The sequence below is a fragment of the Parus major genome, chromosome 6, assembly GCF_001522545.3.
Source record: "Parus major isolate Abel chromosome 6, Parus_major1.1, whole genome shotgun sequence".
Taxonomy (NCBI): domain Eukaryota; kingdom Metazoa; phylum Chordata; class Aves; order Passeriformes; family Paridae; genus Parus; species Parus major.
In genome coordinates, this window is record NC_031775.1 from 16,457,419 (window position 1) to 16,471,918 (window position 14,500).

General features: G+C 37.3%; 1 protein-coding gene across 5 annotated transcripts in view; it reads right to left on the minus strand.

The window, feature by feature from the left end:
• Positions 1–14,500, minus strand: part of BLNK (B cell linker) — a 90,472-nt gene that overhangs the window by 21,985 nt on the left and 53,987 nt on the right. For 3 of the 5 annotated variants that reach the window (XM_015633029.2, XM_015633026.3, XM_015633030.3), the window contains 3 exons: positions 7,618–7,683; positions 2,493–2,549; positions 419–468 (listed from right to left, as the gene is read on the minus strand). In XM_015633029.2, coding sequence (XP_015488515.2) covers positions 419–468; positions 2,493–2,549; positions 7,618–7,683 — 173 coding nt within the window. The remainder of the gene's footprint in view (positions 1–418; positions 469–2,492; positions 2,550–7,617; positions 7,684–14,500) is intronic. The other 2 variants (XM_015633028.2, XM_015633031.3) reach the window with 1 other exon arrangement.

Genomic DNA, 14,500 nt, shown 5'->3' on the forward strand with positions numbered 1-14,500 from the left:
AAGCAGGTAGAGGTCTACCTTTAAGATAATTAATGATATCATCATTACATTAATTAATATTTTAAATCTGTAATGATGCATTTGTTCAATTTCTTCTGTATTTACTTTCACAGTTTCTGTAAGGAGGGACTGGATGCAAATTATCCTCCATTTTTACAGCAGCCTAGATACAGAACTCTGATTAAGACTGATTTTGAAAGAGTGGTTACTTGCTACTCTTCATGCTGGCACAATTCATCATTTTTTTTCTTGCCTTTCATTTCAGAGGCGTGAACTACCTTCAGAATTGTTGATAATGGTACCCTGTTCTCTCATTAAAAGCAAATTATGAGGCAATGTGTAACTGAAATACTGTTAGGCATAGAGACAGAAAATTAACACAGACATGCAGTTTAAATTTACATTAATATAGCCTTACCTGAAGCATAATCTCTTCGTGGTAGACTTGGTGGTGGCTTTTTTTTAAGCCTGTAAATTATAATTATTACATTATGATCTCATAAATAACATTCACTAGAAGGGAGCATTAGCCAGACACATTAAAAAGCTGATAACAAAAGATACCTGCAGCTAAAGAAATACAGATTACCATCACAGATGCTTAGCAAATAGCTGTAGAAGAATGCTTTGAAAAGCTAGAAACTGATAAAATAGTAAAATAGAATCTGAGCTTTTAATTTATTTTTTTCACTAAGAACATATGTTGAAAGGACAGCTTCCTTGCTCAACCCCCATCTTCTTCATTTCCAGAAAGAGATATGATAGGGGGCAGAGATAAATGATGATCTATTGGAAGATGAAAATCTGTTCAGGTTCACATGAGCTTTATTAAAACTATGGCACAAGAAAGTGCTGCAGCACTCTCCATTTGTATTTTTAGAACTGTAATTTTGCATGCACTTTATTTGATGATTAATATTTAACTGTATACCAGGTCTCTCAGTGAAAGAGTCTACTTTTTATTATTTTATGATGTTATGTCCCTTTTTTTGGTAAAAACTATTACAATGGCATCACATACTAGGTGAACCAATATATAATTTGTAGAAATACTGAAAGGATCTTCTTTGGTTCTACGGGTAGGTTCATGTATATATGTGCATGTATATATATATCTAGCAAGCAGAAGTACACATATGTGCAAACACACACACACACACATATATATGTATGTGTATTCATGTATACTCCTCCTTACTAACTTGCAGCTGTCCAAAGAAGACACTGAATTACAGTCAGTTGAATTATTTCACTACCCTGCAATAAAAGAGAAGTATTTGGGTTTAAAGTCAAGATGAACAGTGCGTGTGTGACATCACAGGCCAGACTGATGCCTCTGCAGAGGGAAAGAATGACAACCCTTTGTTTTTAGTAGCCAGATAGAACATTAAGATAATTAATGACACTAAAATTATTCTTTAAAGTGACTTTTGAACATTGTCTGACAGCTTCCTCATAGCACTGATGAGATCTCACCATGGACCTGAAGCTTTGTCCACTAAATTGATGACTTCACTCATTCTTCAGTCAGGTCCTAACAAATTCATTTGGAAAAATAAGCAAATAATTAAAAAACCCCAAATCCTCAAAGAATTTAATTTTGTTTTTTTGGGGGAATCTCTGAGGAATTTTACAAATGTTGCTTTACCACAGGAATTTGACACTCAATATTTAGGTCCTGAGCTTGCTGCCTAGGTATCATTGTTCAGGTATCACTTTTACTCAGGGTGGTGGCATGCTGTCATTACCACATCAACTTACAAATTTTCCTGTCTGTTTTGAGAAATGCTTTGGCTACTTCTAAGTTGAATTAATGGAATTCTGTTTTTCAGATAGTCACCAAAACCACCCCATGCACATTCATGAAGCAATGAATAAATGGTGCGGGCATTGCTAGAACTCAAAAAAGCCCAATTCCCCCAAACCAAACAAAAACCAAGATTATTTTTGTAATGTTAACCTGCTTTGTTCATGGCTAACAACACTAATAATGGACAGCTGTCTCCTCAGAGGTTTTAACTTCCTGAAGCATAATATAATTTAGTGAACAAACAGTAAATTAAAAAGCATTCTTAACAGCCCTGCTCTGGTCTTCTGGCCAGGTTAGCACAGCCATGTTAGAAAGAAAATCCCAGGGCCACTGCCAGGGCTCATCTCACATCTTAGGAAGGGGGGACCAAGACCTCTTGATGTATTTTGCAATACGTCTACCATGAGTTGTTCGGAAATGGTGGAGACTTGGAAAACAGTGGAACCGAGGCAACAGTAAGAAGCTGTCTGGGTCATGGTATAAAGCACATGGATTAAGCAGTATCACACATTTCTAAGCTGCTAAGCAGAAATCTTCCACACTCGGTACCAGCCCCTGTAAATCCTGGCAGTGGCCCTGGCAGAAAATGTAAATACGTTATAATGAAAGCACACGAGGTACAGAACAGAGGTCTGTGTCTAAGCAGCCTATCATGCTATGGTGCAGCTATGGAATAGCATACCGATCCCAAGTATCTTTCCCAGTTTTGCAAATTAAGGCCACTTGTTCATTTTGGAACCTGAATATCAATAGAAGAAAAGAAATAATGTTTCTGTCACAGAGCTGAAACAGTTCACAGCCACATCTATATTTGATAGAACCTTTTAAAGTATGTTATTTATTCTAAAATTCAAATCCACTTAAAAATAGTTTCCACAGTATTAGTATGATTTTCTGAGTACCAGAACTGTAATCCAGGCTCTTCTGAAGTCAGCTGGAGCTTCACTTTACAGGAGCCAGAACTCTACCCAATGTGCAAACCACAACACAAGCTCAAAAGACAATCCTACGCCAAGGCGTGGTTACCCAGCTACTGCAGACTCTGACCTCACTGTCCACACAGATCCTTGCAGAATGGCAACTGACTGTCCTGTTCCCTGAAGTTAATGAGAAGGGACTGGAAGGATCAAATGCCATTCAACTGAGCATGCATATTTTAAATGTATTTAATCCTAGTACATATTTTGGAGCTTCAACAAATAGCCAGGTAGTACTTGAGACATTTCATATAATGGGTTATAGATGCTTCTCACACAAGAATAAAATGCAGGGTACAGAAATTCAGAGCAACTTTTCAGAGAATAAATTTTTCCATTCTAAAGCAATGTACTCTGAGATTTCCCCCCCGTAATATGCTGAGCTTGATCCAACAAAACATTTAGGCATGTACTTAACTTTTCTAACATATATGGCTCTCTAGGAACTGAAAATATTAATTTCTTTGAATTTGTAGCACATTTTTCTTTTTCTGCATTAAGTGAAGAATTTTAAAATAGACTGCAGCAGAGGTCTGGGTGTTTTGCTCTAGCAACACTTGTTTTTTTACAGGCTACACCCAGAAAAACAACCAAACATACATATTAGTAGACCTTTACATGTAACACTTTAAATTTTCCCACTCGTGCATTTCCCTACTAGTGTTTCTGCTCACTCCCTCAGCATTTCAGATATGCCTAAAAACTCTGTTTTCAAAAGTCCTTTGCTTTTTACATTGTTAAGTCTGTACAAAGTCCACTCCCTTCTTAGGAACCATTTTAACCTAATAGTTTTTACAAAAATGATATTGATATCTTTTCTGGTTAAGTATTTATAGCATGTATTAGCTTTACATGCACTAGATCATCACACTTGTGATTATACAACAAATCAATTGAACTTTGCCAGAAACATTTTTCAGAGGGCCAAAAGGTGTGATGGGAACAGATAAAGCTTTCCTGAACTGTGTTCTCATGACCTGATGGAGTAGTTTGTTACAGATTTGGAATTATGCAGCAATTGTACAAGATAAAAATAAACAGAAAGGGATTTTTTTTTAAGGTATTATTACTACTCTATCACACATGTTCTTACAATGTGCAGCTTGATTTTGGTACTTTTTCTCACTGTTTGGTTCATAAAATACTGCTTTTCCTCTGCCAAGGGTTTGATCATGAATGTCTTTTAGGTGGAGCTATGCAGGTTGAAGAGACATTTAGTGACGCAACAACTATTTTTTCTGCCTAAAGCTACTGCCTAAATAATAAACGGTATAGGAAAATGGACCACACAAATGTGAAGCAGACTTACACAACTAAAAAGCTGGGTAAAGCATCTTTGTTCCATTTTTCAGGTCACATGGCAAATGTTCAAGAAATGGGCATATTTGGATAGTGTGCAGTCAGAAACACGAGTACATGATTTCTGATGGCTTTGTGCAGGATGTGATATTACAACAAGGCAAATAAATTGTACTTCTTGTTTCTTATTCAACACAGTAGGTCAGCACATACCAAAACTTTAGGTGAAGCCCTGACTTTGCTGTACGTGCAGTGTGACTTTTAACGCCAACTTCAGTGGAGCCGGGATTCCACTGAACAGAGCCTAAAGGCTTGAAGCTTATGATGTACAGATGAGTGCTCTGTCTTTACAGCGTGTTTCAGGCATAGGCAACCATCCTACATCATGAAACCTATGATTTCTCTGCTTCCCTGTTCTGTATTACCAAGGATGTGAATATGAAAAAAATGCCCCCAGCTCTCATTGTTTATACAATGCTGGCTACACTCATTGCTTCTACACCTGAGTACATAATCCTCCTTGACACTGTGATCTGCACAGCAGCTGGGACTCAGGGCTGTAAACACTTGTGCATGTGATTAAGGGCAAGCAGGTGACAACTATCCTGCAGTGGCCAATATTTTTACTGCCAGAAAATGTGGAGTTGGAAGGGGGAACAAACAGGAACTCATAAGCAATGAAAAAACAACCTATTTCTTTCCTGTTAGCAGGATGTTCAGCCTGCTTTACACAGACCTTTATGATACACATGGATTGCAGATTAATTCCTCCCCACCTGCACCCCACAGGTGAACTAGACTGAAGAGCAGAAGTCTTGATGCAATACTTTTTACATTTCTACATATTCAAGAGCCAATCCAGATTTTAGAAGTGTTTTAACAAACACTGCTAATAAGTCTAATGTATTTAATGAATATTTGATAATTTTTTCAATCTGTGTAGCAGAGGCTTACAGCATACATCTGGGTGATAACTTTAGGCTTCATGTAAGCAAGTACACTATTTGAATTCTCTAAAATTATTTCTACTTATAATAGGTTTGATTTTAATTTTCTTTCTCAACATATGGATGAATCTATGCTACACAAGGCCCATTTTAAATTAAATTTTTCCTGCTTTAGTCATGTTTGGAACCTTGACATCTAATAAAATAATCCTTTAACTGAAATGGAAGTAGTGATCAACTGGATAACCATCTTTTAGAGAAACAATCAAACAAGAAGCCCCCAAAGGTTGCATAGGGAGGAACACAGCCAGCCCTAATTCTGTAAAGCTTAGCACCCCTTGTACATATCCTTATCAGTGTTGTCAACTCATGCTTTTATTACAAGTCTCATGATGTGCTAGGTTTGAGACTTGAACTTTCAAGTCATGTGCAAATATTAGAAACTTAAATTTTTAAAAACTAAATTTCTAATCTTCATAACTACAAAAAAGATTATTTTGACTCAGATGAATCACAGTAACATCAGAAAGATTATTATGTTTTTATACCTTGGTTTGTGTTCTTGTAACTGGGAGAGTTGACATGTGAGCTTTGTGCTGCAGTCATACTTTGAGTTTTTATGAGTCTGCTCTGTTTTATATATATATATATATATATTTTTTTTTTGTTGTTGTTCTTGAGTGAATTAAAGAATTGCAGTGCTATAGCAGTAATCTTTGACAGTTAATGATAGCCTTCCCAGCTTCTGCTACATTTTGTTCATGTTACTTCTCCCTTTTTTATTTTTTACTTGCTAGGAAGAACACACAATCAGAGCAACTGATTAACAACAGAATTCACTTTCAGGCAACTATGGGAGATGCTTTGTAGCCTCAAACGATAAACCTTTGATGCTTCTGTTGTTTCTGTCATCTTTCCTCTCTGAGGCTTTTGAACTGAATCCACTGGAACATTATTAATTACAATTAAACAACTATTGTGAAATAGGAAGCTACCCTTTATTAAAAAGCAACAACTATAAGAATCCCTCTTTAACTCCCTCCTCTCCAAAACCCCACCAAAAGCCTTGGACAGCCTAGCAGCTCTTCCCTGTGAGTAGGTCGCATGTGAAAATCAGTTTTTCACTGTGGTGAACACAGTGGTCACTGTGTTAAAAACAAAACCACAAATTAACGTAAAAGCCCTAGTTGAAAGATGGACATTTTATGGGAAAATCTCCTTTTGTGCTTGCATGGAAGTAAGTAAGTACATCAAGTGACTGGGATCAACTGTGAACTGCAGAAATCCTAGAGTGAAAGAGGATGAGTAAAAGAAAAAAAATCATCTCAAAAATCTATCTAATATATCAGGTGCTTTGCCATCAGAGCCTGTTCAAGGTCTGTGGGCAGAAACACAGCTGTGGAAATGAGAGCACAAAGGAGGGCTTGGAGGGCAAGATTATTCCTCCTGCCTGGGGAACAAGAGAGATGGGCAGTCCTGCTGCTCCTAGGAGTGCATCCCCCTCCTCCAGCAGGTCCAGCAGCTGCCCCACAAACACCAGCCCTGCCTGGGCTGGCAGCAGGGGCAAGAGCTGAGCCAGCCTGGCTTTCCAGAGGTCTTGCACAGCCAAACTAGCAGGGCCCTGCTGCTTGTGCCAATAGCTGATGGCTTGGTATACAGAGAGGATTAGCTTGTTCCCTTGAACTGAGCCATCACGGTCCCTCTTTAAAAACAATTTAAAACAGTGTTTCCATGTGTCTTTTATGTACAGGAGCTGTATTTCTAGAATTTAATATGGTTGTCCTGGAAACACTGCAGATAGGGTATTGTAATTAACTTCTAAAAGTACTTAATACTTTTGTTGCCAATGACCCATGTAAAGAAACACATCTGAATGAGCAAATTGCATCCAAATGGAACTTCAATGCAAATGAGCTGCTGCATCAAGAAAAGTGTGCTAAATAGCTAATTGCTTTAAATAGATGTTTGACTGGAAACAGTGAATAGTGTATTCATTTGACAAGAATGCAAAGCTACTGGAATTTCTATGTATAAATACATATGAATATTTTATGATACTCTCATGCACATGACACAATCTACATGTTGCTCAGCACATCTTACTAGAATAAGGGTGCTAGGTAATGCTGGATTTTGCTTTATGAGACTTAAACACAGGAGGACTTAGCACTTTTATGGGAATTTTAAGTATGATGTCTGACCAGTTGGTTCAAGGTGGAGCTCAAATTCAACTTAATTGCAGCAGGAAGCCTAAGCAGTTGCCTAAGGAGAAAGGCACACAAGCAAACAATAAGCAATGACCATTCCCAGCAAACATTGAAAAAAAAGGCTCTTTGCTCAAATAATTTTTTTCAAGGCTACAAACACAACCTATCATTGGACTCCAGCTCTGCAACTCCTTTATGGTAGTCTTAATACTGATGACAATTCTGCAGGTTGCAGTCTGAACCAAAGCTCTTTCCATGCACTGAAGTACATCCCTCTGGAATGGCATGCTCCCATCTCTAAAGTACTACACACCACTATGCTCATAATCCAAACTTCCCCACTTTGATAGAACTAGGCACTGGTATTGCAAACTTACTTTTTGAACTTGTTTATTATTCCACTTTCATTTTTCTTGATGTCATGCACCATCTTTTGAAGCTTCCTGTAAGATATTAAACAAAGCCAGCAGTAAATTACCAAGTGGTTGAACAGCCATTAATATAAATTAAGAAAAATCTGCTCAATAAATATTCAATAAGTGATTTAATTGTTACATCATTTGAGCACAATTTTTTTTCCTTGTTAAGAGCTCTTTAGCATTATTTGTGTTATCCTTTGTCTAAATACAATTAAGTACGGTATAAACAATCAACTTAGAGTAAGTGCATTAGGAAAAAATAAATCCTAAATTAATAGTTTAGAATATTTAAATGTTAAACTGACTTTACAATGCTGCAAAGCTAATGGTGATGCCCTCTGATTTCTGACCATACATGAGACACTTAAATATAATAAGAATAATAGACAAATAGCACATCTTTAACTCCTGCTGAAAACTCAAATTATTAATTGCAGCAAAATTATATAGTGTTACTTGCTAATATAAATAAATTAATTATTTATAGTTGTGAGAAACAGGTGTACAGCAAAATGCTCCAAAATTTCCAGCAACGATGTACTACACCTATAAGAGTAGCTTGGATTATCATCTAAACTAACCAAATACATTAAATCTGAGATAAAAAGCTCAGAAGAACTTGTCGTTCCTTCCAGCCGTTCCCAATCGGAACGACAAGAACTTCTGCTTTTCTGTTGTATTTGTTGGTTTTTTTTTTCTTAACAGACTCAGCTTCTGGTTCTGCTTGAAACATCAGAAATAGCCATCATCTGCAGTTTGCTGTTTCTGTGTTGTGCCCCAGCTGGCACCTGGCAGTGTCTATAAATGAAAAGTAATGAGGAATGAAGAGAATGAGAGGAGATCTAAATGCTTTAGTTCTAGTTTGGAGAGAATGGCTGTAAGTGCTTGTGTTTCTTTCAAAAAGGTTTGCCAGACTTTAATTAGAGATGGATGTCAGCATCAGTTACATTTCTTTTGTTGTTTGTCAGAGATAGGTCTCACCAACAAAAATCTAATTGTAGATTTCTATCTGAATATTGCTTATTGCTCACCACTGACACCAATATCTTTACATTAGCAGAATTATTACTTTATTTTGAAAAAAGGTGGGATTTTTTCACATTACTGGTTTTATTCTATATTGTAATTTATTTGCTAAAAAAGTCCTCACACGGGCATGCAAATAAGATCCAACACAAAACTGGTAAGTACAATCTGAATTAGTTTGCTTTTCACTTGACCATATTTAGGTGAATTAATTAGAATATCATGGATGCTCCATGAGTCCTGAATAAGGCTCTAGCTTAAAAGATCATTTTATTATATATTTCTATTAAAAAAGGGTGCATTTAAATTAGAAAATCACATGCACTGGTACCATTATGATATTTTTTCCATGCAGATGGACTGAAATGAAAACATTCCCATTTTTTTGCAGTCAAATTTCTTAAAAATTTGTGTTTCTTATTCTTTATTATTTTTCTGGAGGCATTTAGATTTCTCATTACAACTTTGATAAATTAGAGAGTACCTAATATGCATCAGTGTGATTTTTTTCAGTTTTTAAAGTTACATAGCTCTTATAGGAATTGTTAAAGTACTTGGTTGTTGCCTCTGGAGAATTTAATTTGTATGAAGCCTGTGAGAGTAAGCAGACAACCAGAGCACTAAGTAGGAAATGTAGGAAGTCATCAAGCACAGCTGATCTCCAGTTCATGTGGAATCCCCTTCAACCCATAGAGTTGAATGAGCTGCAAAAAATAGTCTGTCCAGTTAGCTGGAGGCTGAAATTTCTTGAAGTGCCAGGACATATAAAAGGCAACTGAGAAGTTTCAGAAAGAGCCGTCTGTCTGATTTGATATCTTAGAGAGACAGAAGAAAAGATGAGGCAGATAGAAAAGCCTATGGCAAGAGGATTCTCCAAATCTTAAGGCACTCAATCCCAAGCCCAAAGGCCATTCCAGAATGATGAGGGAAGTGAAGCACAGAAGGGCATTTATACACCCAAAGTTTTGACTGAATCTACATCTCTGACTAGCACTAAAATATTTGTTGCATGGCTCTCAAATACTTGAGATTATACTGCAAGTATACAACTACAGGTTATATACTCCAGGTACATAACTACAGCCTCCTTCTTCACAATGTGTCTGAGTCAGGACCTCATTACCAGCTAATGTTTATTCTCTAGTGTTCTCTTGGGACAAACAGATACTAGAAATACTCAAGGACCTCCATCAGCTAGTACTGTAAATAAAATTAATGAGTAATGCTTGTCTTACTTTGCATTGCATATAATTAAAGATAATCAAGAGGTAAAACTTAAAGTTGCTTCTTTAACTACAAGCTCCAACTCTTCATTAAACCTGCTTGAGATCTTTCTATGCAAAATCAGGTTTGCAGATAAAGGTGCAGTCTGTGTTACTGCTAATCTTTGAAAACACATTTCAACAATAGATATTTTGAGATCCATTTTAATTGTAATTTGTATGGACTGAATGTGACCCTTTGATCAGGATCTCATGGGACACAAATTTCCAAAGCTCTGCAAATAGTAAGTTTGAAAGTCGTGGCTGTCAGTGCTTCTAAGAAGTTTTAGATTTCTTAAAAATACATTAGAAATTCTACATGTTTTGGAAGGAATAACAAAAAAAAGACAGAAACCTAAAACAAAACACTTTTTAGCCCTGTGTTGCAATTTTTGTAGCTAAAAACTCCAGTAATTCAGAATTATCAGATCTATGAACAAAGGGGTCACTAGCTGTGATACATACGTGAAGGAAGGTGGAATGTTTTACTATTGTAAATACCATACATCCTGAAAGAAGGATTTGCTCTGTTACTTTGCTGCACTCGAGGAGTGGCAGAGCTGCCTCGAGATAAAACAAAATGAAAAAAGCCCCACCCTCTCTTTGATCTGGTCACAGCTCAGCTTATGAGGAATACGTGATGATGAAGTGAGGATGATGGGCAGACCTGGCCTGTGACACATCCCCACCTTCAATCACCACCTGGAAGCTTCGGCTCTTTTGCATACACACTATCCTACAAAAGCTTTCCAAAGGTAAAATAGTTCTTAAAGAGAAAAATTAAGAATAAAGTGTGTAACAAATGTTCAACTCAGATGTGACATGAAGTAGAGAGTCCCTAGACTCGAGAAAGAGAAGTCTGTCTTAATTTCAGACAGATTTGTGTAATATGGAGTTCTCCCACCATTTAAACTAATTTTTGAGAAACTGGATTTATGGGTATTATAAATCTGTGAAGACATATCCTGTAGATATGTGTATTAAGGCTCAGAGCACGAGTGTCTCCCCAGTGGTCATGACCTGTCCCTGCTCCTGGAAACAGGGAGTGATCCCCCATGTGCATGAGCAGCCCAGTTCACCCCTCGTGCACAGCGAGCCCAGCAGGTCACACCTTCAGCGCACACACTGGTGGTCGGGGTTTTGTCTGTGCCTGTGTCACCTGGGGAGTGACAGCCCATTGCTGTTTTTGCAGGGTCTCTGGAGTGGCCCTGCTAATGTTTTTGGAAAGAGGGCTGACTGCAGCTCCAGTGAGGAGAGGTAGCAAAACAAAAACTAATTTTAAATTATTTACAGGAGATTTTCTATATTACAAGCATACCTATTTGTTTATCTTGGGGATGAAAATATCTTCTTACATTTCTGGTATTTACAGTACTGTCTGAATTACCGGTTTTGCATCTTGAAAAATCCCCATCAGTACTCAAACCAGTTTCTTTAGTTAAAAAGGAGCAGAATTTTGAACATGATATATAACATGATATATTGATATGTTTGCTAGGGCAAACATATCAATACATATACAATATAGCTTTACAAGCAATATTGACACATTCAACATTAAGGGACCTGTATGTTCCTTCTCCTCCTCCTCACATCAGTTAGGTCTTTAACTGATGAAGTTGAATTGGTTTTAAAACAGTAAAAATAATTTAAAAATTAAACATTGTCAATCAGACAACTTGCAACCTAATCGCAGTACTTATACTTTTTTAGGTACATCTGTTCCTCACTGAGAAACAACCTGTAGTTCTGTGCCTAGAAAGTCACATTTTCTGAAGATTACAACATCCATTCACTTAAAGTAAGACAGTGGGTAGGTGTAGCACTTACTTCTGGCTTAAGAAAGCCAGATCACATTAAAACAAAAAATTGTTATTTTTCAGAGTTTTTGTTTGTTTGGGTTCTTTTTCAGGCAAACATAAATACTTGGCATTAAAAACCTAGAATGGGATTTAGTAAGTGCAAATTTAGACTTAAAAAATCTCCAAAAGTACCCACTCAGCTATAAAGTTTTACAGGAAAGAACCACAAAACAGAAAGCAAGGAAGAGTATAACGAAATTTGGAGAATAAAAGCTAATATATTAGAATGAAAAACCCAAAACTCATAGAGCAGAAAACTAGAAATTATTACAGCTACCTCTGTTAATTAAAAAAACATTAAAATATGAAACTAAAGAAAGAGCAGCATGTCCAGACCCCTCCTTTATGGCTTCTCACAGCACAATTATTCCACCACCTTCTCCCCAGCTGGTCTTTGTTTTGTGCTTCTGTCTGTTCAGTTTTATAAACAGCTATGCAGGTGACCAAATTAAGAGACAAAGTTATTGTTTCTGGCCTAAGGGGAAGTTTCCAGCTTCCTTTTTGGGGGAGAACGTGTTTACCTAGAAGGGCATTTGTAAAAGTACCACTTGAGGTTTTGAAAAGCATGAAATTATGTTGATATTTCTCATGTTGAAATATCTTCTCAAATTGAATAGAAAAGGACCACCTTTCCTATGCCAGGCTTCCATGAAAGCAATGCTCCTGCCACGGTCTTTGTGGGAGAACATGGATTTTGGTGAATTCAGGTGTCTTTCTAAGATGTATTTTCATATTATTTGTCAATTTTGTGTCTCAAAGACAATGCAATTAAATGATATAAAACAACTCTACTGCATTCTACTTCACTTCTAATTCCTCAGTAGAAAGCGAAAAGAAATACCAAATATAGATAAAGAAAGCCTCTAATTCCTCACTGGACCTCCTTCAGATCTCCACATGCACACACCCTTATATCATATGCTACCTGGAACAGCAAGAGTGGGAGTTCTTTGCAAGAAATCCCAGGTGGAATCAGCCACCTGGATCAGAGTTGGTGTTTTCAATGGCTGTGATATGTGTAAAATGCATAAAAATGTGTGAGAGAGACCGCTGAATCCTTGAGGTGCAGTCAGATAAACCGCTTCAGTAGCTACTGGTCCAAGGTAGCGCCTTACAGCACCTCATCCACTCTGGAGTTTTATTCACCCCCTACAATGGCTTTCTTGGTGGGAGAAGAGGAAGTTTGGAGCTGGAGATGGTAACCTGTGGCACCAAACCATCCATTCAAGGCACTGAGCCTTTGATCTTTATCTGTAAAGCTATCTCAAAGCTCTGAAGAAAAGTTCAAAGAGTTTTGCTTATCAGGAGAAGTCAAAGCTCCCTATCTGAGAGGAAGAAAGAACAAGGAATTGTTTTCACCCGTGTTTGGGAGATGCACAAGGGGAAATGACAATAGTTTATATTCATTTTGACAAGAGTGTTGATTTTTTTCAAGTCTCAGAAACATCCTATTCTGCTCACTTTTGAATCATCTACTATTTTGCCTAAAGGCAAACCCCACAGTTAGAGCAGGTGTGTGTTTACATGGTATACACAGAAGAACAGAAAGGCTAAATATTGATTATATTTTTCATCTTCATTTGTCCTCTATGTAATCTTTACAAAAAAGCTGTCAGTCCTCCTTGTACTGGTAAGTACTAATATCCACTGAGTAAATAAGAAATGTAGCATGTAAAGGGATAATACATCCTTGCCAGAAATCATGCCTAATGTAAAAGTAAACAGTGCAAGTAATTTGGGTTCATTGGGAGTTCTGCATATTGAAAGAACCTTTTCTAGGTTTCCAGTGCTAAGCATTTGAATTTGCCTGGAAATAAACAAACAAAACCTCCAAGGTTTGGACATCTCTTCCCTCTTATGCAGATTGCTGTCCCCTTTATCCCAACTGAAAAACAGTGACACTGTAAGGAATACAGAAAATAATTAGGTATTATGATATGTAAGTGGATATTGCATGTCACTTCTTGACATTAAAAGGTAAAGCATGCTTTCTGTTCTGTAACTGACCTGCTCTGTTTTCAGCCTTTTTTTTGGTTTACTGATCTCTTTTTTGCACCAGCTCTCTGGTGCATATAAGTTAATATAAGTTAATGCATTATAAAATAACACCTCCCTTCCCCCCCAGAAGCCACATTCACAAGACTTACTCCACTTTTCTGGAAGGTTTTCAAGAGCAGGAGAAAGCTCGACACATTAGGCTACTCTAAAATACAGATCCACTCAAAACTAGAGTGTGCTGTACCTCCCTGAAGGATTAGCACCATACAGCCTGGGTACAGCCTCTCTCCACTGAAGGAGAACAAGGACAGAAATTTAAAAGAATTAAGTGGTTTTTATATTTCAACAAGAAGAGGAAACAACAACAACAAGGTGATTGTAAGGAAATGAATAAAGAGAGGATCTGGTATGGACCCAGAATATTACCACTGACAAACACCACTGTTCTTGGGCTGAAAGTGTTCTTGCTGAAGCACCATAAGCACTATACTCATCACAGATGTGGGGTGGCATTGACAGGGGTCTAGTGGAGGGTACTTAGAGATCAGTTTTGTTTGTTTTCTTCTGAAGCCAATCAAATTTTGTTGAAACCCTGGAGAAATTCCCTAGCTGATCCCTATGTCACTTTAATGGAGCCCACATGGGCTGCCATTGAAAGGGGAAATTCCGCTCTTCTCTGCCCTTGGTGCTTCC